At 46.2% G+C, this 26,582-nt stretch overlaps 1 protein-coding gene and 1 long non-coding RNA gene across 2 annotated transcripts; one reads left to right on the top strand and one right to left on the bottom strand.

Annotated features, from left to right (window-relative positions):
• The first annotated feature begins 5,854 nt into the window (after nt 1–5,854).
• LOC104331222 (MARVEL domain-containing protein 3) lies at nt 5,855–25,760 on the top strand. The gene is made up of 4 exons (XM_075417167.1): nt 5,855–5,914; nt 7,107–7,262; nt 10,725–10,894; nt 23,985–25,760. Exons 2-4 carry the CDS (start codon nt 7,147–7,149, stop codon nt 24,683–24,685), a joined length of 987 nt encoding a protein of 328 aa, XP_075273282.1. The 5' UTR covers nt 5,855–5,914; nt 7,107–7,146; the 3' UTR covers nt 24,686–25,760.
• LOC142360905 (uncharacterized) lies at nt 13,038–20,207 on the bottom strand. The gene is made up of 3 exons (XR_012763537.1): nt 18,877–20,207; nt 16,036–16,159; nt 13,038–13,231 (listed from the first exon to the last, which is right to left on the bottom strand). It is a non-coding gene; the product is annotated as an uncharacterized LOC142360905 (long non-coding RNA).
• Nucleotides 25,761–26,582: the final 822 nt, after the last annotated feature.

Below are 26,582 nucleotides of genomic sequence, written 5' to 3'. Positions count from 1 at the left end.
GAGGCCGACGGCATCCCGGCGCAGACTCGTGCTAACAGGGAATGGCTGAGAGCCCAGTGCCCTCCTCCTCCTCCTCCTCCTCCTCCTCCACAGATGATCAGTAGTACCTGGTATCGGAGCTGGCGGGGAAGGGGAAAAATAGAGAAAAACTGACAAAAGTGAACCAGAAGATTAAGTAGTAAAGAATGGCAGATGAAACTAAAAATAGCCCCCTTGGCAGTTGTAAAGGAAATTCGTTTGACAGGAGGCTGCTTCTTTTGTCGAGAGCGGTTTGTTATGCAAGAGACGACACCAACACCGGCTCTTCTTATCTTGGTTGTCAGTTTAACTGACAAAAAGGAGCAGGGGTGAGCATCACTGAGGCCACAGCCAGTCTTCACATTTGTTTGTTTTCATGCATGTGTGTGTTTTAAGAGGCAGCCCAGGGATTAATACTGGCCAGAAGCTGTGGTGCAAGCTCAGTTAAGCAATTTCAGAGAAATCTGAAGAGTGCTCACTGATTGTTAAAGGCAACAATTAAGCCCCAGCTCGCTGCTGGTTTTGTTCCCCTGCCTTCCGCTTCAGCCATCCCGAGAAGGGGATCATGGTGACTTTCCTGCACCACAGAGAAACTTTGCGCTCACAAGTTCTTCCACGCACAGGCAGCAGGGGACAACCTTGCCCCTGCTCTGCTTTTCCAGTTCTCCAGGTAGATCACCCAAAACATGCAGAGCCTTCTGGATGCAAGAAAATGCAAAATCTGAAATGAACAAAGTTGTTTCATTCCCCTACGCCCCCCTCCTTCCTGATGTTGAGCCTTCAATAGCATTTACACCTCTACCTACAAAGGTAAGAAGTAGGAAGGAAGAGGCTTTACAAGACACCACCTCAACAACTTTCTTACAGAAGTCACTGTAAAAGCCGGAGGAGAAGAGAGAAAAATGAGGCCATCAGCAGCTTCGCTGACAATTTCCCAGAGTAGTGCAGGTGAGCCCGTATGTTGCTCATTAATGTGCCTTCTGGCACGCCTGCAGGCTTTGAGAGAGCCTGGTGGTCACGGCTGCCAATATCTGCTGGTGAGGAGGTAAGCAAATCGCAGTCGGTCCAAGTCAAACAAGTAAAGGCCAGGACTCTGAGAAAGTCAAGAGACACACGGACATGCACGCTGTGTGGGAGCCAGCGCTCGGATATGACGTAGGCGCAAGGGAAACCAACTCTGACAAGTCTTCTTGTCATTGGATTTTTCCTGAAACATTCATTTTTAGACCAAGTATGCCTCACTAAGCCATGGGTTAGCTGAAAACAGGACTCTCACGGTCTCTCTTCTACTCCTCTTTTCTGAGGAAACGTTCAGCAGCACAAAGGCAGCAACGCAGAAGTCCCGTCTCCTCGGTGGGTCACTGAAGTCATCCCTCCCTGCCCCAAACACCAAAGTGTTTGGTAGCGAAATAAGCAGCAGAATAGCAGAGCAGCTGGTGGAAAGCCCCTGTTGAAAAATAGATAGCAGCTTTGTACTCCAGGTTTCAAATACACACGGGGCTGAAATGCTGTGGACTTCTTGTGCAAACTAACTTGGAAAGAAGTGGATCCGTTTCCCGCTCAGTGTGGGAAGACCTGGGTGGGGGATTCTGCCCTGCACCAGACCTGTATGTCATGAACTGCTGGGGCCACAGGATGCCACTGTTGCCTTTCTTTTTCAGAAGGTCAAAAGGAACTGCGACAAATCGTTGGCGTGAACGGGACACCTAAATTGAATGCCTCTTTCCCCTTCTCAGCGCCTACAGTTGCCAATGTTACAGCCCCAGACAGACCGACGAGATGTAAATAGCTCAGAGCTGCACCGGGTTACGTGTTTTGATCGGGAACAAAATGTTTGGATACCTTTTAAGGCTAGATTACTGAACCCAGCATCTCTGCGTGTTCATAAATTTTCTATGCACAAGAGATCTTTCCAATGGCTGCCAGGAGCATTGACTCCAACCCTGATAGTTCTGACCGCAAAACAAATATCCCGTTATTGGATTTTATCTACGTCCAGATGAGAAAAGAAAAACTCTAGATGGGAGAGTAGATTAAATGAGAGAGATGAGGCAGACTGCTCGTAATTCCTACCTCTTGTAAAAGAGGCAAGAGCTCCTATCGTGTTCATAAAACTTCACAAATATTTTACTAATACAAAATGGAATGTAATGTGTCCATGCCAGGAGACAGGGAAGCGGCGTGAGCTCCCAGATATCTCCTCTTGCTGCAGTTTTGTGCAATTTGCAACCTGGCACCCAGAATCATAAGCCCAGGACGACTGAGACCTCTGGGATGGTCAAGGCAAAGGCACCTCACAAAGCTCCACCGGTGTGAATTTTAGAGCAGTCAAGACTGGAAAGATCTGCACAGGGTCTAAATGTCCTCTGAAAGTAAATTTCAGTCCTGAAATACTTTTACATTTAAGCGCTAAATTATTGTAGAAAACTAAGTATGGGATTGCAGATAGTCTCCCAGATCTACTCAGACAGGGGTACCCCCCCCCCCAAGTTCAGCACAACACAGGTGGAATTCGTGAGAAAGGAGCGTTAAGAAATGAGGGAGAAATTTTAATGCCAACAGTTTCTCAGATTTCAAAAGCTGTTTTGGTTTTGCTCATCATTTTAGAAGGGGAAAACTGGCTTCAGGCTACTACAACTCCACTTCAGAACAGGGAAAAAGAAAATGAATGATAAGGTTTCAGATACAGCTTGGGTGGCGGGCAGCGGCAGAACTTGAGGGAAGTCAGCAGGCAAGTGCCAGCTGTGGTGATGCAGAGAATGACTGAGGCTGGTGTTAGGGTTGGACTGGGTGACCCACAGAGGTCCCTTCCAACCCCTACCATTCTGTGATTCTGTGTTTCTGTTACAGCTCCGTACTTCAAGCTGACATAAATACGAAGGGGCCCGCAGATAACAGTCTTTCGGGATTCAAGGCTTCAACAGAAACATCCTCGCTGCCTCCAGCCTGTTTTGGATGCGTCCCAGAAGCTGGCTATTCCCCAGCCAGAGTCTAGATTCAGTGTGACAAAATCCCACTTTTCAGAAAACCATGTTGCAAGATCTTTAAATCGGAACTAGGCAATTGCTCAGAAGATGCTGGGAAGGCCTCAGCCTTGGAAAAGAAACAACTACCAAACAAACAATTCACACGTTACCAAAGACAACAATAAAAGAAGCCTAAGGATGGTTTCCATTGCTTTTAAAAATAAGTATTTGTAGTAGCACAAACCAAGAACACATTATTAATATGAAATCAGTCATGACTGTTTACATTTCTTTTGCTGAAGCAGTATTTGGTGTTGTGATGGTTTTTTTCCACTAGGATAGAAAAAATTGACCAACACATAATCAATTACTTAGTTCCCAAACTGAATTTACCTCCCGTTCCAAAGATCAGGAATTTCAAAATCTCTTTAAGAAAAGAAAAAAAAAAAAAAAAAAGCCTTCAACCCAAATTCTTTTCTTGTTGTTTATAACAATAAACAACAGATTTCATGTAAAATCAACACCAAGAGGGTAGAAAAAAAATGTTCCAAAGCGAATTTTAGTCCTGCTGGTCTCAGGAGCTTGGTGTTCCTGTCAGACTGAACCGACTCCAGTGGTGCCCTGCCTGCTGGGCTGAAGAAATCTGTCCCTGGAGGTCTATTTACGGCACCTTGTACCCTATAGCTAGGCTGGGTTTGAGGGTTGGTTTTGTTTGGTCTGGTTACACTAGCGCAAGCATCCAGGACTGCGCTGATCCAAGACACAGATCTGACCTACTCAAGTAAATTACCAGAAAAAACACCCCAAAATGGTTCACACTTCATTTTCCACAAATCGGTCCCTCTGGGCTTCAGCAGCCAGCCAAAATTCAGTCCCAAAAGTTATTTCTATGAAAAGGAGAAACTGATGACAGAATCAGGTGTATCTTTGCTACAAACCCATCTGCTTACACACAATTCAGTATCCTTCTACCCACAACAAGGTAAGAACAAATGACGAGCTCTTTTTCCTTGATGGTTCTCATCCAAATTCAGCCAGCACCGTATCCAACCCCTTCAGGAGCTCCTACTTTTTTCTCCTTGGAGACACATTCCTACTGCCACCTCCGGCTGTTTCTCCCTCATCAGCACCATTTTCTGTGGCCCGTTTCACTGGTTCTCATGTCATGTACAGGCAACTCCAGCACTCACTTACTCAACGCCTTGTGTTTGCTTTACGAGTTCCCAGGGAAAATCCCTTTCGTCACATAGTTAAGTCTAATGTAGACCTCACCATGCAATTCTGGGATGGTTTCTACCCCATTACTTCAACTACCTGGTTCCATGATGACTTCAACAACTTTTTAAACACTTACCTTGCCTGTCAGCTTCACTGAATTTTACCCAGTCCGTAATTGTATCCCTTCAGTTCCACCCAGTCTTCCCTCAAACCGAAATGGCCACTCCTTAACCCTTTCAGCCCAGAAAGAGAAATGCTTTAACGAAACTACTGCTTACACTGACGACAGTGGCTGTCAAGATACTTTCATATTTCAGCCCCCCCGCCCCAAAAAATCTGTTTCCAGTCATTGCTCCTTGTGATTTTTCTATGGTTTGTATGAAACCTGCCTACCTGAAGGGAGCTGTAATTCCTCACGCCCCCTCATCAAGAGCAGACATCTTCTGCTGGATGCAGGCGAAGAATTTATTTCCCAAATGTTTATCATTTAGGCAGGAGAAGGGAATTCACGCAGGCACCCTCATCTTCTTCAGGGTAAAATCTGCCAAACTAGCCTAAACTACCTATAATTAGAAGCAGTAAGAATTAGAAACAGACAACTGCGAAGCAGTAGAACACTCCTGCCGTTAGACTGCCTTTGCTAGCAGGATGACAGCGCAGCCTGCGAAGGCGCAGGGACTGACTGACGGGCGGCAGCGTCTCAAACCGCAGCCTCGCACCAAGGCTTCAGTTACACTCACCATCCACTGCTGTCGAGAGGTAGCCCTCTCCTCCTGTCCCTCCACCAGTTTCTTCCCAGCGGGACACGTGCTGCTGCCAAGTCCTTGCTCCGGTGCACACTCGACTGCAGCACAAAGCCAATCCAACTCACTAAAACAGCAGAAAGCAAATTGGTTTTGGCTGGAGAGCAAGCTGAACTAGAATTATTTAGGAGTCTCTTTCATCCCACAATCATCCCAATTATTTGCTGAGAACCAAGACCACTTCTGTTTCACTTCATTATTTTGTCAAACGAAGAAGAGAAGGCTGTGAGGGGATCTAATAAACGCTTACAAATATCTGCAGGGTGGGTGTCAGGAGGATGGGGCCAAGCTCTTTCCAGTGGTGCCCAGCGACAGGACAAGGGGCAACGGGCACAAACTGAAGCAGAGGAAGCTCCAGCTGAAGATGAGGAAGAACTTCTTCCCTCTGAGGGTGACGGAGCCCTGGCCCAGGCTGCCCAGAGGGGCTGTGGAGTCTCCTTCTCTGGAGATATTCCAGACCCGCCTGGACAAGGTCCTGTGCAGCCTGCTGTGGGTGACCCTGCTTCGGCAGGGGGTTGGGCTGGGTGACCACAGAGGTCCCTTCCAACCCCCACCATGCTGTGATTCTGTGACCTACTTGCTCCCGAGGACGAGTTTCCCCCATTCCACCTTCCTCCCTCCGCGCATCTCGCCGGGCTTCCCGTGCGAGTCGACAAGGCTGGATCTGGAAAAAAAACCCCAAAGGCAACCGGTGGGGACCTCGGATTCTGACTTTATCAGCCTTCAAACTTTACGTCCCCTCGCGGCCCCGCTCACCACGCTGCTCCTCGGCACCCCCGTTTCCCCGCACCCCACCAATCCCCCGCGACCGCCGGGGCCGGCCCGGGGCGGAGGGAGGCGGAGGGCGGGCCCGGCCCGGCCGCTCCGGGAGCCGCTGCGGGGCCGGCCGGAGCCGGGCGCTGCCCTCAGGTGAGGGGCGGTGCGGGGCCCGCGGGGGGGCTGAGGGACGGGGCGGGCGGGGGGGGTAGGGAGGGGGCAGCGCGTTCCCCGGCGGGGCGCGGGGAGGTGCCCGGCGCGGGTGCTTCTGCGGTAACGCCCGCACACGGGGGTGGAGGTGGCTTGGGTGAAGGTTTGGGCCTAAGCGCGCTGCACCGGGCAGGGCGAAGGCGCTTCCAGGCAAGAAGCTCCCTGTAATATTGAATACCGGATTACCAAGGGTGCGCCCCTTGGTGTCAGGGCTGCGGGGGTGGTGAGGGGACTGGGGCATCTCTGCTACGAGGAGAGGCTGAGGGAGCTGGGCTTGTTCAGCCTGGAGAAGACAAGGCTGAGAGGGGACCTGATAAATGCTTATAAATATCTGCAGGGTGGGTGTCAGGAGGAGGGGGCCAGACTCTTTCCAGTGGTGCCCAGCGACAGGACAAGGGGCAACGGGCACAAACTGAGGCAGAGGAAGCTCCGTCTGAACACGAGGAAGAACTTCTTCCCTCTGAGGGTGACGGAGCACTGGCCCAGGCTGCCCAGGGAGGCTGTGGAGTCTCCTTCTCTGGAGATATTCCAGCCCCGCCTGGACGCGGTGCTGTGCAGCCTGCTCTGGGTGACCCTGCTTGGGCAGGAGGGTTGGACTGGGTGACCCACAGAGGTCCCTGCCAACCCCAAACATCCTGTGATTCTCACCGCCTTATTTTTGTCCCAGCACGGCTCTGCCCGCACCCAGCGTCTCTCTCCAAATCGCGGGTGACGCCGGGTGCTGCAGGCGTTTACAGGTCCCAGCCTGCGATCCCGCCGTCAGCGGCAGCCGCGCACACGGCGTTGGCTGGGTTTGGTGCTTCGTGTAAGAGATGGCGTTGGAGAAGCCAGGGTTCATGGTGTTAGTGGGCACCGTGCCTTGTCCTGGCAGCCAGTGGTAGGAGAGTCGGAGCGGACCTGGTAAATAAGCTAAGCGCAGTAAGTGCTGGCTACAGAAACATTAAAATTACTCAATGAATAGGAAAATGTAAAGAAAAACTTCCTTCTTTAATGCGGTTACTTGTAGTTGAAAGGGTTTTACTTCCTTCAGGAAGTCTGTACTAAGTCTTGAATCGGCGTGAAATGGACGTGAGTGCTGGTCAATGAATAACTAGGTAGAGCTATAAAATGAAACCGTTTCATTTCTCTGGTTCAGGAAGGTATTTTATAAAGAAAGAACGCATGTAAGAAGCAAGATGCCTCATGCCGGGAGACGCTACCAAGATAAGCAGTACGGGCACCATGAGAATCATAGATCTGATAGATACGAGGAAGACAGAAGAGCAGGAAAACCATACCCGTACAATGCCAGGTACGTCGTTATGACCTTAAAGAAACATATCACAGCAGGTCTATAACGCCTGTCCTCTTCTTTGCTTGCTTTTAAATACCTTCATATTGCAATAGTAGAGAAAGCATTTACTCAGCCTTGAAATGGTGAAGCATGAGCACGCCACATTTGGAACCGGGGGGCTATTTTACACTTAGAAATTGAGCTTTTTTTCTTTGTATTGATCTCAAAAGGGTGCAGAAAGATGGGCTGTGTGCCACAGGCAGAGATGTGCGTTTCTTGGGGTTTTCTGGATCCGCCTGGGTCACAAGCAGGTGAAGTGTGGCCATGTGTCTTAGTACGGTTCCCGAAGAGGCTGGTCAGCAGGTAACAGCAAGCCATGACTTGCCAAATATGCATTGCCAAATACTCATTGCTTAAATGAGAACGTGACGTGACTGAGACCAGCACAGGGACTTGCTGAACTCTCAGGTTGCTCTAGTTCAGCTGCGAACAAGTGCATATTAATCCAAACCAAAATTAATTTCAGTAGTCACAGCCAATAAATAAGTAGCAGTTTAAGTGTCTAAGGCAATTTGCGGCACTTGCCGGCGGGTCGGCCCCTATCAGCACAGTGAGCGAATCAACTAATAGAAGGTTTGGAGTGACAAATAAACTCAGGATATTACACTTCTCCGTTCAGCCTGGCTAACCTACAGCATATTAGAAGTGAGCTTAGGCTGTTTTCCTTTGAGTGCGTGCCAGCGACTGCATGGTAAGAGAGAGTTCTGTAGCTCTGAACACTACTGGCAATTTGGCCGTGGCAGGAAGATGTTCGTCACTCCCGTTTAGTCTCTGGGGGTGTGACCGTAGGGCGATGTAAGCATAGAGTCAACGAGGGAGAGGAAATAAATAAAATTACTAAAAAGGTGAAGTACCAAAGTACTCCATGATAATTTGCGTTTTAGCAAGAAAACCAGCGTGAGAATAAAAGCAGCAGTGAAGAGCACTGTCTGGACTAGAAGGACTACTTACGGCTAAGTAGAAAACGTTTGGATGGTGGTAATCCTATTGTATTATGAAAACAGCTAATGAATTTTTCTTCTGTCTCTCTTAAATCATGAAAAATTGGAGAGAAATGGGAACAAAGGTCAGCCGTAGAATCATCCTCAGAGGCTGAATGACTGTCCTTAGCAAAAACAGAGATCAAGAGGGGATATAGTTGAATTATATTGAACGTATTAGAAGTGAGAGCAATAAATGCCAGGAATGCATTAATTGCACTGTGGAGTGAAACAAAAAAAGAGGTTGGGTTTTTGGTTTTTTTCATATATAGCGTAATAAAAGCGATGTGTGAAAGGATAGCTATAAATTAAACCACCACTTCTTACTGAAGTGCTTCTCTGGACTTCTTGTTTTTGCTATTGGTCTTAAATGACTGGACACGAAGAGTGAGAATTGGTAGAAAGACCATAAAGACCAACAGAGCATCCCTGTGTCCACCAGGGATGGACCATAAAGGCCAACAGAGCATCCCTGTGTCCACCAGGGATTAGAGGAAGGGAAGAGGCGGCTACAGATCTCTAATAGCCGTGGAGAGAATTCTTAGGGTCAAGCCGAGAATCTGAGGGGCACCAGCCCTCGCTACAATGAATCAAAAAAACTTTTCCATCAGTTGTTTTGATGGAGTTTGGCTTAAGCTAGCAGCATTTCCCCTGCTCAGCTCTCACGACAAAAGCAGCTGCTTCTGTAAGGAGATGTCGGTATTTTGGTGAAGACTTAGGTTGATGGACCAAAAGACCTCCAGATACTGTAATGAAATAGATGGGAAGAGTTTCATGGAAACTGTAATTTGGGTGCCTAGTGCTTTCATTCCTCATGAGCAAGACATCCTAGCCAGAGTATTTCTCCTTCCAGATGCATTTCTGTCTGAAACTCCTGTAGCAAGCTTCCTCTCATTGCTGAGGAGAAAGAGTTGCGTTATCCTGAACTGGAAAGTCCTGAAGGAAAACAGGAGCAAAGGTGGCCAGAACAGACCAGTGTGAGAAAAAAAGCATCTAAAAGAAATAATTTTTTCTTTTTCCTAATTGTACTCTGTTGCTGAACGTTAGGGGGTTTTTGTTTTTGGTTTTTTTGGTTTGTTTTGTTTTCTGGCAAGCAGCAGGATACAATAGAGAGAAGCAGCTGCATCAGAAGTACCAAAGGGATTGCTTTCAAGTTAACTGGAAGTCTTATAAATCACACAGCTTATTTAATTTATGTGACACAGCTGCGCAGGATGCTTTGGGGGTTGCACAAGACACAAGACAAAGGTCAGAAAAATCAGAAATGTTTCGGCCAAATAGAGTTGTTGGCAACTACATGCGGAGATGTTAGCGTTGGTCTTGTTATTGAATGTCTTAATTAAAATGTAAAAACTACAAAGAACATGATTTAATGTGGATGAGTGAGATAATACTTGTAAGTTGAATCTGGAATTGGATGAAGATAAACCTTAGTGAAGTGCAGTGATACTAGGAAACAAAACTGCAGTTTGAAAATGCTGATCTGTGGATAAGAAAGTCAAGATAAAAACTGAATAGGAAAAAGACTTTAAAAAATAATAGCGCTGAATAAGACGTAAAATACCCTTTAGTAACAGAGTCATCCAGCTGTACCTTGAAAAAGGCAAGCTCCAGTTCTCCTTCAGATGAGGGAGAACATTTAGATTAGCTCAGTTAAAAAAGGCCAAATTGCACTTTTCCCATACAATAATCTAAATCTTACCAGCTGTAAAAATCATCAGGCTTCAGATGTGGAGCTGTATGTCGCTGCAGCAAAGTGGACGATTCCGTTTCGAAGTATGCAAATGAAGAGTCTAATCGGAGACACGAGAAGTTGATTTTTTAGGGTCGATTTTAGATTCCTCTTCAAATATCATCAAAGACCTAAAAAAAAAAAAAAATCATTTTTTTTTTCCCACATTAAAATCTGTATCTGTTTCTTTTAATAGCTTTCACTCTTTTAAAAGGCGTCTGTGTGAGACACGGTAATGGGCAGTACAAACTTGGCAAAAGGCTTATCCATGAAATAGTTGTGCTACTTCTTTACACATTTATTATGTGAAAATATTTCTCATTTTTATTCCCCGGGCTGCTATGGACTAGCTAAAAGCGTTTGGTTTTTGTGAAAAAGCTGCTACTCATTTTTATGGGGACAGGAACTCTCCCCACAGCCTCCTCCTTGTTACCTTTTGCAAGCAACCTGAGCAATTCAGCCAGCCTACTTGGTGAGTACGTTGTGTTCGAAAATAACAACGATCCACTGCAAATATCCTTCTGAATGTGGATTTATGCAAGTGTTTGGGATAGCTGCTTTCAAAACATGTAAGCAAAAAAAGATCAGATAGCTATGAAGCAGGCTAGCTGGTTCCACTAGCAGAAGCGTCTGCCAGTTTCTCATGTTCTAATGTTCAGGAGAGAGCATGACCTAATTAATATACACTAGTCATTTACTCCATTGTAGATCAACAGAAGGCGTGCGAGGTGGTCAGCACTCCAGGACTTCCACTGTTTGCTCAGACCCTTACTCTAAAACCTCAGGAACAGCACGGGAATATTTCAGCCCACCACCAGAATGTTATCCTCCCAAGGAAACCTTCTCAATGAAGTGTTCAAAGGTATGCACAACAAGAGGTATGTGAGATTCTTACTGCCTGCCATCCACTCCTCTCCTTCCAAGGACTTGTCTTGGTTTTGGTTTCTGTGGTTAGAAGCACAACAAAGTAAAGCTAGAGGAATATTTAAAAAAAACATGCTGAGAGAGTTAATGAATGGCATAACAGCAGGTTACTAGCGTGTTTTAGACTTCTAAAGGCAAGATCTATAGGGATATTTAGATACTTGAAAATGCATCTCCAGAGCGTGCAATACAGAGCATCAGAATGGGTCATGTGCATAATTAATCAGGTTGTGCAGCAAGAGTTAACCTTTGGGATTCAGGAATAAAATAGATATTGGCAGCTGTAGGCAAATCAGAGGTGGCTGTTGAAGCTTTGATGCTAGTTTATTTCTGACACATTCTTCTCAGACTTTTTATCAACTCTGGATTTAATCCGGTAATCACTGATACATCTTCATAAAGCAATGTTGTGGGACACAAAACTGTTTTATAGACATGAATCCAATAAAACAGCTCTTGAGAAATAACTTGGTTTTTTTTCATAGCTAGAAAGTGACTACAACAAGCCGAGAAATGAGCATTAATGTGGGAGGAAATCAGCCTTAACACTTAGTAAACTCATTCCCATAAACTGAAAAAAAAATTGTGCTACAATATGAATCACTCCTTTAAAGTTTTCCCTCTTCCAGGACAATGTGCTTTCTCACCTTGTTTGTAGGAAAGGCCCACTGCAGTCTGAGGTGGAACTTGCAGCTAGGTGCAAAGTCTTTGGCAGAAGACAGCCTTTCGGAGTTGTCCAGTGTAGAGACAAAGGAAGAATTTAGTTGTTGGAAGTAAATTAAAATACATAATCTTAGATTATGTCTTTACTCTGTGAAGGAAAGTTAAATAACACACTCAGTTTGCTCTTAATATGACTCTGTATGTGAATATGTGAACAATTTTAAGACTGAGCTGAACTGTTTTCTCGTAGATGTTCTGTGTATTTGTATGCAGTTTGTTTTTCATCTCGAGGAGATTTAACTCCAACAGTTAGCAGAGCATATTGAATGATACAGAGCCATACTGATATTTTATCCCGGATAAAGTTGTACCATCAGTTTCTTCTTCAACGATAATAAATTATTTTAACTTGTCTGAGAAACTCTAGAAAGCTCCATGCCTTATTTTATCCTAGCTTTAGAAAAATGAAGTGGCAAGTTGTTTTTATTTTCAGTTTCACTGGTTGTTTAGACTTACGGAGAGCTTAACGTGACTTGCTGGGGTCTTTTTGACCCGCATTTGCTTCTCCTTATTTGAGTGCATTAAACATCATTAACGTTTTCAGAATGTCCCAGTTTTGGATGCATCAGTTGACAATGATGATTTCCCTCCCACCCCTCCCCCAGGTATTGCTCAGTGTTTTCCAAAAATTTAGTGTCCGAGATTGAAGTGGAGGAGGGAAAAGAGATCACAAACCCTTTTATTAGTGGTTTTACTTCAAAAAATGAAAATATATTGGAGGTTGATGAGATTATGAGAATGTTACTCCCCTGTTTAATTTTTTAAAGTATCAAGACTCAGCAGAATTTCCTAGAATTGTTTTGCAGAATTTTGTATTCTCTGAAGCCACAGTAAATCTTCTAAATGAAAAGCTACATGAATTGTTTATTAAGAAGCCAGTACATGTGAGCTACAACTTCTTACAGCATGAAAAGTTCCTGTAAATGCTTCTTAACCATTTCTTTCTTTTGCCAATGATGTATCAGCACTGGTGAAATTCCCCCCGTAAGTCTGAAATAAACTAGTACAAGTCTGAAATAAATTAGTAAGAAACAAGGCCGGGAAATCAAGTGATGTACCACAGGCTTCTCCAAAGCCACAACTGAAATGTGAATGTTAGTTTCTGACTGTGCATCACTGCTTTCACTATGTTGTTTTTTTTTTTTTTACTTTTGCCCAGCAAATACACTTACGCTCTTTGTGCATGTTGACCAGTTCGGCAAATTAGAGAGGAATTCTGAACAACCAGAGCCCTGAAAAGTATTTCCTTCACCCAGATACTGCCCTCTTCATCCATGTTTTTCACCAGCAATATCCCCAAAAGCTAAAGTTGAGTTTCAGAAATAGGCAGTTGTGATCATTCAGATATGTTAACAGCAAGCAGCGTCAGAAAAAAGCACATCATTCTGTCTTTGTTATTCCCACCTTCCCTCCCTAATCCCTGCCCCCTTTTTTTCCTTACAACCGCATTAAGACAATAAACCCAACCCAAATATAATGGAAGTAACAACTGATACTGACCGCCTTTGCCGGCAGGAACATTTGATACCACGTAAGAAACTTCCAAAACATTCTGCTCCTTTTTATTCCTTTCATGTTGAAAACAGAAGGAAAAAAGTCTGTTAAAACGTTGCATGAGCAATACCCATTCGAAGCCGTTCAGGCGAGATCACGCGCTGGCAGTGCTGGACTGTGCGAGGCACCTAATGACACATCCCCTCTAACCATGCACTACAGTGCAAATGGAGGAGGAACATCAGAGTTTGGACCAGTAGAGAGCGAGCTGTCCTCTGACATACTCTCCAGATTTCAGACTGGGGGAATTTTCTGAACTGGAAAACTCCCTTCACTTCCGTTGTGCTTAATAACTCTTTACAGACTTCGATAATTTGTTTAATCTTCTGAATCCTCTGTTGGCCTCCATATTGTCTTACAACCAGGAGTTCCACCGTGTCTTTGTGCCACTTGAAGAAGTACTGGTTTATTCCTTAAAACATTTTGAAGAAGGTGTCTCTGATTCTGGTGGTATTCAAAATACCTCATGATAATCTCATATATTCAGCTTCTCCATGATATTTTTGATTCTAGAGTAAAGTCTTCCCTTTGTCCCTGTCACTGTGCTCGTATCGCTTCTTCATGGAGTGAAGAATAATCAGTTCTGTCCTGATCAAGAATGGATTCTTTCCAATCCTGGTTAGCCTGTCAGCCGTGTACAGGCTGTAGCTGTACCTCAAATGATTTGTTTAGAGCCCATCCGTGTGCTCTGCAGATGAGGGGGTCTTTGAGTGCACACACGAAGCGCCAAGTTGCTTATGAAACACTGATTTAATTAATTTTTCATTCACAAGCTTCAACTCTCAGCAGCCTACCAATCTTACAGATGGCAATCATGGAAGAATTTTGTGTGATTATTATTAAAACGTACTTCACAATCTCACTATTCCGTTTTTTTTTAAATCATTGCTCTGTGCCCGTACTGTAGTTTTGTGGTGTGTACTTTTCTGCTGAATCTCTTTGGAGCCCCCACTTGCAGCTCTTTGGGTCGTGTTGCAGAGCAGTCTAAGGGTGTGTTTCCTTCAGATGAAGCTAAGCTGAGCTATAACTACTAGCAGGCACTCTGCCCTTTGGACCAAGCTAGAGCTAGAATGAAGTACTTAATGCCTATCGTGTAGCTCCTAGGACTTCAGCTCCAGCTGTTTCACCCTGCGGCTCCGCTCCCATTGCGCTGCTAACATGGGCATAACTGGTGACAGGCAGCACAAACCAAAGATTTCTCCTTAACTCTGTTTGTTTGAAAGCCGGTTGTATCCTCTTAGTCTTTTATTTTAACTGTTCCTGATAAAGACAAACCTTTCATCAGCTAAGGAACTACTGCCTGCAATAACCATTTCTTACAACTTTTGCACAGTAGTGCATGCCATTTAAAGCAGCACACGTTGAAAACAACAAGAGTTTTTGGCCTGGGGATGCTTCAAGCTGAAATTCTTTTGGAAGAAAACATTCAACTTGCTTTTCACAGTGCAGGTAAAATTTCTGTAGTTCTCTCTTCTGTGTAGAAAAACTAAATTAGTAATCATCCTTGGTTTTCAACGGACCCCCTTGGGTCCTTTGAAAATGTAACCGGATTGAGTGCTTTTGGTTACCAGAGAGAATGAGAGAAGTGTTCCAGGCTGGCTGCCGTGCTGGCTTCCTTCACCTTAGAGCAAAACCCGAGTCAAACCCAAGAACTGCTGATCTTAAATTGGGCGTAGATAGTTGGTCACGTGACCTTGAACACTTTTCATTTTCTTTTGGAATGTATATTGGTGTGAAAGAGGTGGAGCAATGCAATTCCAGAATAATGCTTCCTCTAGTTTTACTTACACAGTGAAGGTAAACTGAGTTTCTCCCGTGTTCGGTCAGTATGCGACGCGGGAAACGCCTGCACCTTTGCCTTGGGTAGAATTGTACCGTGCTGGTCACAATTTCTGAGCTAAGTAACTTTTTTATCTTAGTTCTTCAACCCACTTGCCATTTAAGGGAGGCAGCACTAAAAAGGTTAGAAAACAGTTTGTGGGGGAGCAAGTATAATTGAATCCCTGTTCTTTGCTGCCATGAATGCAGCTTAAAGAGGCGCCGTGAATAGTGTCAGATTTCTCAAGCATGTTGTAGGCCTTCCAAACAATCCTGCCTTTAGCCTACATTGTAACATCCAAAATTGTTAAAGCCTTCAGACCAATTTCCTCTCAGAAAAAGACAGCATTATGGTTTGTAACAACAAGAAAAGTCTCCAATTTCAGGCATAGCCAGGAGGAAATATCAAACTGAATTTATCTGGAGGAGGAAATAGAATTAGGGAGTGACAATGGCTTTCTCCAGGATATGTTCATGTATTTACAAGCCAGCATTAATTCAAATATAAACATCTATAAGCTTTTGTTCTTACAAAACACAGTCCATTTTTTTTTCCTGTTGCTATGCATGCTGGCAAATACTCATAGACTGGAAAAAACACTGAGATGAAAAGTCACCCGAAACACAGGGTTCGCACTAGCAGACACTTGGTTTGAGTTATGCCATTGCTCATAACCATTATACTGCTGCTGTTATGTTGCTCTGTTGTGGTCTGATACCGTTCTTCTTGGAGTCAGACAGGGGAGCAGGAGGGGAAAAATACTTTGCAGCACACTTATAGCCCTTCCAGTGCTGTGGAGACGTTGGGGGGAACGGTGGTCTGGAAGAGGCACTGGGCTGAAGTGAAAGACCTTCTGCAGCTTCAGTTAACAGGTCCCAAAACCCTGGAGGGCTGTTAAGTGTGCACAAAGCAGGTAAATTTGTGGGTGACAACAAGCATTTGACAATTACGCTCAGCAGCACGTTAGATCTTCTCCGCAGCGGTCAGCAGGATACTCACAGTTCTGTGGAGGCACCCGAGAGGATTAGAAACCGCTGTATTGTGTGCAGTCACCATCTTCACGTTTTGCCCCTGCGGTCTGCCACGCTTAGCTCCTGTCAGGTGTGCTCAAAGCTGTCTTACGCTGTGGATTTCAACGTATTTCTGCTGTAAGGAGGGAGCACTAAGGTCCCCTGTAGTCTCACTGTAATTAGATGGCTTCCACCCCCCCGATCTGTTACAAAGTCTGTTTTAAATACAGTGTGACTAACAGAGTGAATTTGCCATCAAGTTTTTTAGTCTTGTAATTGCAAAGACAGAGGATATTAGTAGTGGGAACTGGACAGAGCTGTACAGATTAAAATAATCCCAGTTATTCAAAATGCCTAATTAAAATTGCACAGCAACGAGATACCGTGGCAGAGCTGCAGGTAACCTTCCTGCTCTGAAGTTAAAGTATTTCCCTTGGAGGTAAGTCCTGTTCGCTGTGAAATACAAATAGCCATGAGCAGTCACCTCTATGAAAGCACGCAGGGGAGCTACGCTAGCGGCAGATGCCAGCTGTAGCCTTTAACAAAGCGTTGCCCTGCCAACATATAGGACTTCACTCTGCCCACATCTTCAGACAGAATTTTTTTCATACACTTTTTGGCATTGGGCTGATACGTGCATTATTATTTTTAGAGAGGGGAGAACTACAACTGAGAAGGCTCGCTGCAGTTGGCAGGGGAAGATACTGGCAAAGCTGATGTTAGCTGTCAGGTGTGCCTTATGGTCTACTGGGAAATCTTAGTGAAGTCTGCTCTCTACCAGTGGAGAAGAGGAGTTGCACCATCTTTCTTCTAAGATCACTGGGTTTGTCTTTCCCACATCTGACCCAAATTTTGGGAACCAAGAAAAATACTCTTCTCTCTAAAAAGTGGCTCTCAAAGGTAATTGATACAGCTGACTGACTATATATTGAATGTGTTTCTTGAGCAGGTGAGCTGAGCTTGCTTGAAGGAGAAAAACCCACCCAGTCAGGAATGTTGCTCACCAGGTGTGACAACCCACAACTGGTAGAGTGAATGAGAAGCTCGGGTTCACAGGTGCCTCCAGCCTGACCTACCTTCAGCCAGACTATGATTACTTAAAGAGCAATAACACCCCAATCTTTGTACTTTCTAAGGTGGCTCAGTTTCAGTTCGGAGGGAGTGGCTATGGAAAGTTGGCATAAGGAACAAGAGTATTTCATTGTTTTCTGAACTCTTTTTTTTACAAAAACAACCCTCCTGTAAGTTTGTTTCGGTACCAAGATATTTGTTTACTGCTGAAAGAACTGTGAGCACATTAGGAAGAAAAAAGGTGGTTTCCTGAAATGCAGAACATGGGGTGACTGTGCAGAGACCTACCAGTGCTACAAATCCATGTACAGCCTTTTACAGCTCGTGTATTTTAATCGCTGTTGCCAAGTGTTGCAGTTTAACACAAGACCTTTTGCTTCCTACCCTCTCCAAAACCGTGGAAGATGACTCATGCTTGGTTAACAGGAGAGGAATCAAGAACATGCTAGAAGTAGGGCTTTAAAGAACCGCTGGGAACAAGTAAAGCAGAGCTGTTGTTCCCAGGCAGGGGCTGGGTTGTACTGAAGCTGTGTCTTGACGGCGAGTAAATCTTATTGTCATACAGTGGTGGGAAACTGTATTTGGGGACAGAGGCTGATGCGGTAGTTCTGCAAATGAAGTCCACCCTTTCCTGTGAAAATTGGACGGCACTGAGGATGGGAGGGTATTAAGCAGAAGGAATAGAGCAGGTGGGACAGTAGTCCTTTAAGAAAAAGCAGGACAATATATTTGGATCTGAGCACACTTGCTTGTGAACCTAAGGCTTCTCTGCATCATTAAAAACAAGGTTGGGCATCCTTTGAGATTTCCTGATGGAGTGAGGATCTTGACTAAAGAGGGACAACTTATTAAAAGATAAGAATAATAATGCTTCTTTCTGGAGCACATAAATCATTTATTTTTTCCAGGTTTTATATTGATTTCCAGTAAGACAGATATCTCAAATGAGCATAAATGCGTTGGGCACTTACATGCCATTTAAGTTCAGTTGGCTCTGAGTTTGTAGTTCCCTTGAGTCCTTTGAAAAGCCAAGATTCAGTGAATAGCTCTTGGTGTTACATTGCCTAACTCTTGTGTTTTAGGGTTGGGTTGTGGTTTTTTTCCACCTTTGAACATTACTCCACATTAGGGAAATTTTAACATAACTCAGTGAAAGCTGAATCCCACCACTGGCTGCAGAACAGAGAGACCTACAAAAACAAGGGCGAGGTGGGGGCTTGAGGGGGATTTGTTTGTTTACGACAAAGCTGTGTATTGCCCTGATCCCGCATCAGTGAAGTTGGTTGAATTCTTGTTACTGGTTTCAGGAAGATCTTGCTTTGTACTGGTGTACCTAAGGGGAATAACACTGCTAGCAAGATGTTTTAATACTTTGCATCCAGATTGAATATTTTTAATCTGTTGTGACTGTTGTGCCCAATTCATTTCCCTTGTTCAGTTCTCCTCCACTGTTTTGGTTCCTCCCCACCTCCGTCACATTTTCGTGCCCTTCCAAAAGCAGAACAAACCCCCCTTTTCACCCCCCTGCTCCCTTATCCATTCCTCCCGCCACCGACTCGGCTGAGCAGAGGGGTGACCAAAGCTGCGCACTGAGCTGTGCCGTTGCTCTCTGGGGAATGCCAAACCTGCACTGGCAAGAGAAGTCCAGCATTTGAGATCCTTTTCAGGACTGACTGCTGCTTTTATAAGTCACTATATATGGTCAAAATACTTGTCTACTCCTTTGGGGGAGAAAAAAAAAGAAAAAAAAAAAGATTACCTCTGAAAAGCAGAAAGCTACCCAGACTGGGAAAACCCAAAAGACAACTTTTGGTGAGAAAGTCTGGGAGAATTATTTCTGATGTGTGTGTTGTAGCCTCTCGTTCCTCTCTCCCTTCCTCCGGAGTGACTCCTAATGGGATGTGACCCAGCCACTGCTGACTGGTGCGGGTCCGAGAGCTGCTGCCGCGGGGGTCAAGGTGTCTGAGAGGGTCCCGGTGGTACGTGGCCGCCTGCAAAGGAAGCAGAGGGAGAAAGCAAGCCAGAATGGAGACTGACAAACATAAAATATCTTAGAAGTGCACAGGGATGTTAACTCGAGAGGAGGGAATGGTTCCAAAAGAGACAGAGTCCAAAGAGGAAAAAAGTGACTGCTGTGCCGAGACGTGGTGGAGGGAGACCCTTTGAAGGCTGCCTCTAATTAGGCTCTGGTGGGGTCAGGGGAGTTCAACAGAAACAGCCAGAACTGACTGTCCTGCAGAGTCATTTCTCTCAGCTGCAGAAACAGGGGAACGAACACGAGCTGACCGTTTCACTTTATGAGCACACGTAGGTGCGCCCGCCGTGATCCTGACACCTGACCGTCGGGGCCACAGCGCCCGTGCGAAAAAGCCTCCGTGCAGCTTCCGACACGCAAGACTCGAGCGCACAGCTGAGCTACTGGGTACCACGCAGTCAGCCACAGTGCAGTTTGCGAGGCAGAGCATGCAGATTAAGCAGCTCACCTCACCTGAGAAAAGGAGAGAGCTTCTGGTCCCTCTCTGGTCCTGGCTGTGTTATTTTGTCTGCTAAACTCGCGCCAGCGCAATTGCTCATCACACGCTCTGTGAGTCACTTAAAGTTGCAGGAAAAAACAGCAGCAAACGAGAAAAGAGTTGAATCGTTTCCTGCTATTTGAAATTTATTAAAACAGCTCTTGGAAGGGCCTAATACTAGGCCAGAGTTATTACTGGGCAGGGGAGAGAAGTGGTGACTGCCCAGCCAAGGGCAGGAGCCGTTGGAGTAAGGTCGGCTGCCTCTGGATCTGTTCCCTCAACAGCCTGCCCTTGCTGGGCGCTCAAGACCCCCGTCTGACAGAAGACGAAGCCATTGATCAGTGGATTAATACCGTGGCAATAGCCTGGCACACACCTGGTATCGAAGGGAGAGAAAAAGCGCATGGTAGATGAACAGTCTAAATTGGAAGGCTGCTATTTGTTATAGCAGGAAGCCTGCTCACCGCAAAAAAAAAAGATTGGATTCAAACAAAGTTAACAAGTACAATGCATTGAAGCTACTGTCCGTTGCAGATTTAGATTTTACAGAATAAAGGAATTCTCTGGAAGGCTCCACAAACACCCACTGTCTTTTAGGTTGCAGCCGTTCCTCTTGCCCTCAGAGCTGAAAAGCAGGAAGGAAGCATGGGAAAGCGAATGGAAATCCAGGAGCCCAGACTTCAGCCTCACTACTTGCTCAGTACAGAGAGGGCTAGTTCCCAAAGCCAGCCGTTCACTGTGGTGACTTTAATACACATCAGTAGCATTTTAGATGGATCCCAAGATTCTGAACTTGAGACAGGAAAAAAAATAAGAAACCCGGTAGAGTTAGGAGATTTTCAGACCTCCTGTCATTTTACGCTCAGGTCTTGCAATGCATTCATTGCTCTGTGGGATTAGGGAATAGCTGTAGAGATAAGTAGCTTCCCCTTAGGAAGACCTTTTGGCAGGCTAGTTTCTGCGGCTATAACTCTGAGACGACGCAGCTAACCGGCCTGTGAAAGCAGGAATGGCAGCGCAGACTGAGAAGCGTGGCTTTGAGCTCAGCCCTTTCTGCCTGCCGTACGCTGCTTGACGTAGGTCGCTGCCAGCGTGGGTGTGTTAGCGTGCCTCGACAGAGCCGAGGGTCAAAACTTCACTGTCCTTTTATTCCTTATTTCTCCAGTTGGTCAGTCCTGTTCATACTAGTACATTAGATTGGGTATCAGCTTGTAACTGTCACGGATCAAGGTTGGATGATGCTCTTAGGGTGCCTGGGTCCAGATCTGAACATACTGTAGGGCTTAATATTCCCATCAAAGCTCTGATGGTTGTACAAGGCCTTAGGGATTTCCACTAACTGTCTGCTACTGTCACAAACCCTCCTGGCTCTCACTGTAATTCACAGCTTTATACTACATACTGCTCATCATTTTAGGATTTTCTTTAATACAGGCGGCTTTGTTATTGCAATTTTTTTTTAATAAAGTTAATCCATGTGTTGCAAATAACTGGTGGAGTAACAGCTAATGAAGCTCTCTCCATTGCTTAGCTACTCTGACCAATTTTACAGCAGGTGTGTGTGAAAACTGTACTAGTACTTACAAAACCTGTCCAACCTGAATGCCCTGTTGAAGGAGATTTTTCAAGGATGCCATTAAAGCATCTACTGCTTCAGTTAAAAACACAGTAGACCTACACTGACTGTATTTGTCAACAGAGAGTACCGTGGGGCCAGCAGTCGGCTCAGTGAAGTTCAGGGGTTGCATACAGAATTTGTGTGAATATGTAAGTAGTTTTGGAGCAGCATCATTGAGGATTGGGGTCAGTAATAAATGTGGAGAGGTTAGCAGCAGGTGGTGACTACTTTGACAGCAGAAAATTGCCTTTTCTAAAGCTCAGCGAGGTGATGTACAGGAAAAGTTGATGCTCAGCGGGTCAGAGTTCCTCACCAGTCGTAAGCAAAAAGGAAATTCTGAAAACAGCAGTAGGAGAAAGCTGACTGGTCATGAATTCCCATCTTCCAAGTTCCCAAACATATTTAAAATTTATGTTTCCCTTAATCAAATGGTCTTTCCTCCCTGTAGACTTGTAAGAACTGCTTCCTGATGGAGCATCTATGAAATCAGTAGTCAGCCCTTCAAAAGGGAAGTGGCCTTCTGTGTCCAGCGCTGTCCAGGGGCCCTAAGTTGACTCCCTGTATTTGGAAGGCATATTGTCCAGCTCAACTGAGCAGACAAAAAGTGTCTGATCCAGTTCCAATGAATGTCCTGTACAGCTATTACTCTTTCAAAATATTTTGAACAGCCCTGGTAAAGTGACAACTCTCTGCCCGTTAAAATCTTCAAGTCTTTTGGCTGCATTGTTTGAATTTGGTACAGGGAGTCCCTAATCCTGTCTCACAGACCAACATTTAAGTTTCTCTTCACGTTTAGCTTCAGAAATATTTCCTTTGATGGCAAAGCCTCCTGAACACGTTCGGTAACCAGCATGATTCTTGCCCTGCTTCATAGAAATGGTTGTGTGGAAGGGTCAAGGAAAAGGCAAGTTGTGCAGAAATCAGCATCACCCCTGAAGCTAACACACATAGAACTGCACGCTTGATTCCTCCTCAGCAAGAGCACTTTGTCTTCCCTGCCTGCTCTACCTAATTCTTTTTAGGATGTGAAATCTGTATGTGTGTGTGCTGGTGTAGATGTGTATATAATATACACATCCACACACATCACACACACAAAGTGGAACACGCTGAGCCTCAGGAACTCTGTTCCCAGGTATCACCACCGTTATGGCTGCTCCCCTTTGCGCTTCTGGAAGGGTTTGCAGGGCCATGATGTGACTGACTGGGCTCAGTACCTGGCTGCAGCTGCATTAGCAGAAGTGAGGGGACCAGTCTGCGTATGGGGGGAAGCAGGAACTCCTGAAGTGGCCAAACCATGGCAGGCACCTTCCCGTGAAGGGCAAGCGGCAGCGGGAAGGTGCTTGTTACCTCTGCCCTCTGTGGAGGGAATGAGAAGGGGCCGAAGGGGAATATCTGATAATCCTTCATGGTGGCTGTCGCTGGCTTGCTTCGGTTAGAAGCATCTGGCAACACAAGATAGGAATTTGTCCAATTCCCTTGCGTGCTGCTTCAGCCCTTTTCTTTACAAGCCCATACAGCCTTGACAGCAACTGAGCCATTGCTCAAGAGGAAAACGCCGTGCTGATCGATGTTAGGAGCATAAAATCAAAGTCTGTATGCAAATGGCAGATCCTGCCCTGCTTTAAAGACAAACATAGGACCGTTGTGTCAAGCATCTTACATTCTCGGATGTCAGACTTCAGTGGAATAATGAGATTCACAATTCTGTAATTAACTTCAGAACTTGAGGAGCAACACGCACGCTAGGCCTTTTCATTTCCCGAACAGGCAACTCTCGCTACGCTTCAACATCCATCATGTTTACTAATCTTAGTCTGACCCCTAGTGAGCTGCCACAGGATAATCGGATTTACCTAACAGATGCTGCTCCTTCCTGGCAGGCAGCTACTACAAGAAGTCGTCATTTATCAATTTATTTTTGAAAAAAAAAAAAACCTTGGTTACCTTTATCAGTAGCATAACATAAGAGAAAGAGGAGCAGCGTCAGCTCAGCAGTCAGAAGGCTTTCTTCTGAAGTGAGGGTGTGGAAGAGAACACGCAGCCTGGTATCGAATTCACTTCACTTACCGGCGCATATAAGGTGTTTTTTGCCTCCTTCCCCTCCTCCTTTTTTTGTGCACTCAGGAACTGCTTCTTCAGATTTATGGAGAGACTTTTATCTCTGAAGGAGATGAAGTAGACTTTGCATCTGGTTAAATAATAAGTTTAAATTAACAAACACGTAGAAAGACGAAAAAGAGTGTAAGTTAAAGCAGTAAACACGTTTTAAAGGACCCAAATAACTTGCTTAAAAAATAATATTTTAGGTTGCTAGAAGCTTCTAGGTTTTTGTCAGCTTTAACCTCACCATTTTGTTCCTACAGGATATTTCTTGCTCAATGTGTTTATGCCAAGCAGTTAGAGGACAAAATACAATCACTCTGCGCTTGCCTTGGCAATAACGCAAGCACAGTAAAATTTTTATGGATTCCTTTCCCCGCACAAAGATCCATTTATCAAGCACACTGACAAATTAAAAAAAGTAATTTTCCCAACTTCTGAAATGTACCCACGAGAGCTCACGCTGCCTTTTTTTTTTTTTTCCCAAAGCAGCTCTCTTCCGTGGCTGTAGCCAAGAGGACTATCTCAGTAATGGTCCTCTCTGCCTATGGTTTCAGTGCCCTTCTCTCACCCCCGGTTTGCACAAGACGTGATTTCTGACGCCGCCTATTCCCATCTTTCTGCTCCTTACAGGCGTTCTGAAGTTTGTGGAAATCACGGTTAACCTCCTGGTGCTGATCTGTGTGGGCGCTGCCCAAGCCTCCGTCGCCGGCTTCACCTCCCTCGGCGGCTTCGGCGCCGGCTCCTTTGGCCTGAACTCGGCTTACAGCCCCTTTGAGGGCACGGAGCTGCGGGAGGTGAGGGAGCTGGACATGCAGTTCACCCAGATGAGAGCCCCGTGCGTGTATGGCGGGGTAGCCTTCAGCTTGACAGCCGCAGCACTGACCCTCGTCTTCCTCATCGTGGGGGCAAAACCCATCCAGCAGCTTAGGGTGAGGACGCTGGCAGGAGAATGCGCCTTCAGCCTCCTGGCCGGCGCGGCGTACGTCGCGGCCGTCGGCCTCTACCTGCATTTCGTCAGCCAGGTGAACTCCACGGAAGTTTGCAAGAGGCGCGAGAGGCTGTACGCGCGCCGGGGTTACACCTCCATGAGCTGCGTGGTCCAGGGCGGCGACGCGGCCGTCGGCCTTTTCGGTGTCGTTGCTGCCTGCTTGTACTTCGCCAGCTTTGCGGTCTGCATCCTCGCTATCCGAACCGTCCGGGCCTTCCAGAGCCACGCGGCCAAGGCTCAGCACAGCCCCGAAGGCGGCGTTAGAAGCGTCAGAAACCACCGTGTTGTCCACAGGACCTCTGAAGGCTCCCACAACATCCAGGCTCTTGCCACGTTGGTGTGAAGTCGGCTCTGGGACCGTGCTGGAGGGAGGGAGCTTCAGCAAGAGACGGACCCCGGGCATCGCGTGTTAAATGGGCGACCAGCCCGCAGCGTGCTGTCCTACACGGTGCTGCAGCGTGTATGGAATCACCAAATATCACGATACTGCGATAACACGATGTAATAAAATTGACGTTGAGCAGATGTTTGAACAAGGGTTTTTTTGCATCAGGCTGGAGTCCTGCATTTAAAATGTGCTTGACCGTAATGTTTTCATCCTCCACGGAGCAATGGGCTGTGAACAGGTTGCAACCACGGTGTGGCCAGCCCGGTGCTGACAGCCACCTCCTTTCCTCTCCCGTGACGCGGGGAGCTGAACGCACAGCTGGGACGGGCAGCTTTCAGCAGACCCCGTGGCTGTCGACGCATCCCGTTTTACACCACGCCGCTCACAAAGCGGACGACGCTCAAGTGCTTTTCTGAGCCACAGCCACGCTTGCGACCTGTTTCACTTGGGCTAGCGAAGCGTTTTGTCTTTCGAGTCACGGGAGTTGACACGTGCCAACCATGTGCTCCCTGAGGAACGCTGCTGGGAGGATCTCGCTACGGTTTCAAAGGCAGCGTCTGGGTCCTGCTCCAGTTCCCTACTCCATTTTCCCCACCTCACTGAGCGCAGATCAGAACCCGAGAGGCAACACGTTGGTCAGCTGTCGGCGTAGTAGAGACACCGCTCGCTTCGGCAACCGCCTAAACAAGGTTTGGCTTGAGGACTCCACAGCCGGCGGTGGGCAGAGCCGGAGTCGGGAACGCGCCGGCTGCCCCGGAGATTTCCATGGGAATGCTGTAAAAATGACAGAAAGCACACACATCCTTCCAATAGCTACACACATGAGGCATGAGTGAACAGCAGTAATTGTGTGCCCCCAGGGCTGAGAAAACAAACTGAAGAGAGCATCTTTCAAGAGTCCTTTGTTTGAGGCAGATGAAATAATAGATTGCTGGTCTTCACACATGAGGGAGTGAGAAAAAAAGGCTCTTCTTGAAGTACATAAGATTTGTCAGCTTGAGAGGAGGGAAGGGGCAATTTTGATTATGGCTGTGCTCGCTCTCTTCAGCTTCGTCTGGCTCGGAGGCGTTGCCTGGATGAGGCTCTCCTGAACCACAGTAGAGCTTAATTATTGTATGCTTCATATATGTATATATATACATGTAGATCCATAAGGATTATGCTTGAGGTAGTACGAGCCAAACAAGAAAACGTTAAGGTTGTGCTCAGAAGTGAGTACATCAGCCTTTACAACAAGTATTTGTCATTCATATAATCCTTTAGCCATCCCTTTAGCACTCTGAGCATCAACAAGCTGCAGAGCATCACGCTCCTGAGGAGACCCGAGTGAAGACTTTTTCCAAACTTGCCGTGGCTCACACTAGTGATAACGTCATGAAACTAAGACTTCAATTTCTAACTCTTTGCCCCAAACCAGACCTTCACCGGCGTGCTGCGACCGGCTGGGAAGTCTGTTGCAGGGATGCCTGGCAGGCAGCGAGAGCCGCAGCCGGCCCCCCGTTAGGCGTTCCCACCCGCGCGCTGCCTCTGCGCCGCGCACATTCGCGACGCAGGCTTGGTTACACGATGGCACGCTGTTATTAACTCACACAAACAACAAAAAGCAGCGCCTTCAAGTGACACATCTGAAAGATTAGAAAAGGCTGCAGGTAAGAACGTAAAAATCTTAATTCAGTCCTTAAATACGTGTGCAATATGAATCTTACTCCCAGGGGGTTCTTACTCTGCCCCACTGATTTCTGAGTGCTTGCCTGCCGTCGCTGTGCAATGGCAACGTTCCTCTGCGAGCGTCGATTCTGTCTCTTTTTTTTCCTCCTGTGTGCAGTGAAGGCCTCGTTTCTCACAAGATAGT

This window comes from Opisthocomus hoazin, chromosome 3 (genome assembly GCF_030867145.1).
Source record: "Opisthocomus hoazin isolate bOpiHoa1 chromosome 3, bOpiHoa1.hap1, whole genome shotgun sequence".
NCBI classification, from domain to species: Eukaryota; Metazoa; Chordata; class Aves; order Opisthocomiformes; family Opisthocomidae; genus Opisthocomus; species Opisthocomus hoazin.
The sequence above is the reverse complement of the archived record's forward strand: the minus strand, read 5'-3'. Positions and strand labels throughout refer to the sequence as shown.

Coding starts and splice junctions, on each gene's coding strand:
- LOC104331222 (XM_075417167.1), top strand. CDS start 7,147: ATGCCTCATGCCGGGAGACGCTACCAAGATAAGCAGTACGGGCACCAT. Junction 7,263..10,724: donor CCATACCCGTACAATGCCAG/GTACGTCGTTAT, acceptor ACTCCATTGTAG/ATCAACAGAAGGCGTGCGAG. Junction 10,895..23,984: donor AAAGGTATGCACAACAAGAG/GTATGTGAGATT, acceptor TGCTCCTTACAG/GCGTTCTGAAGTTTGTGGAA.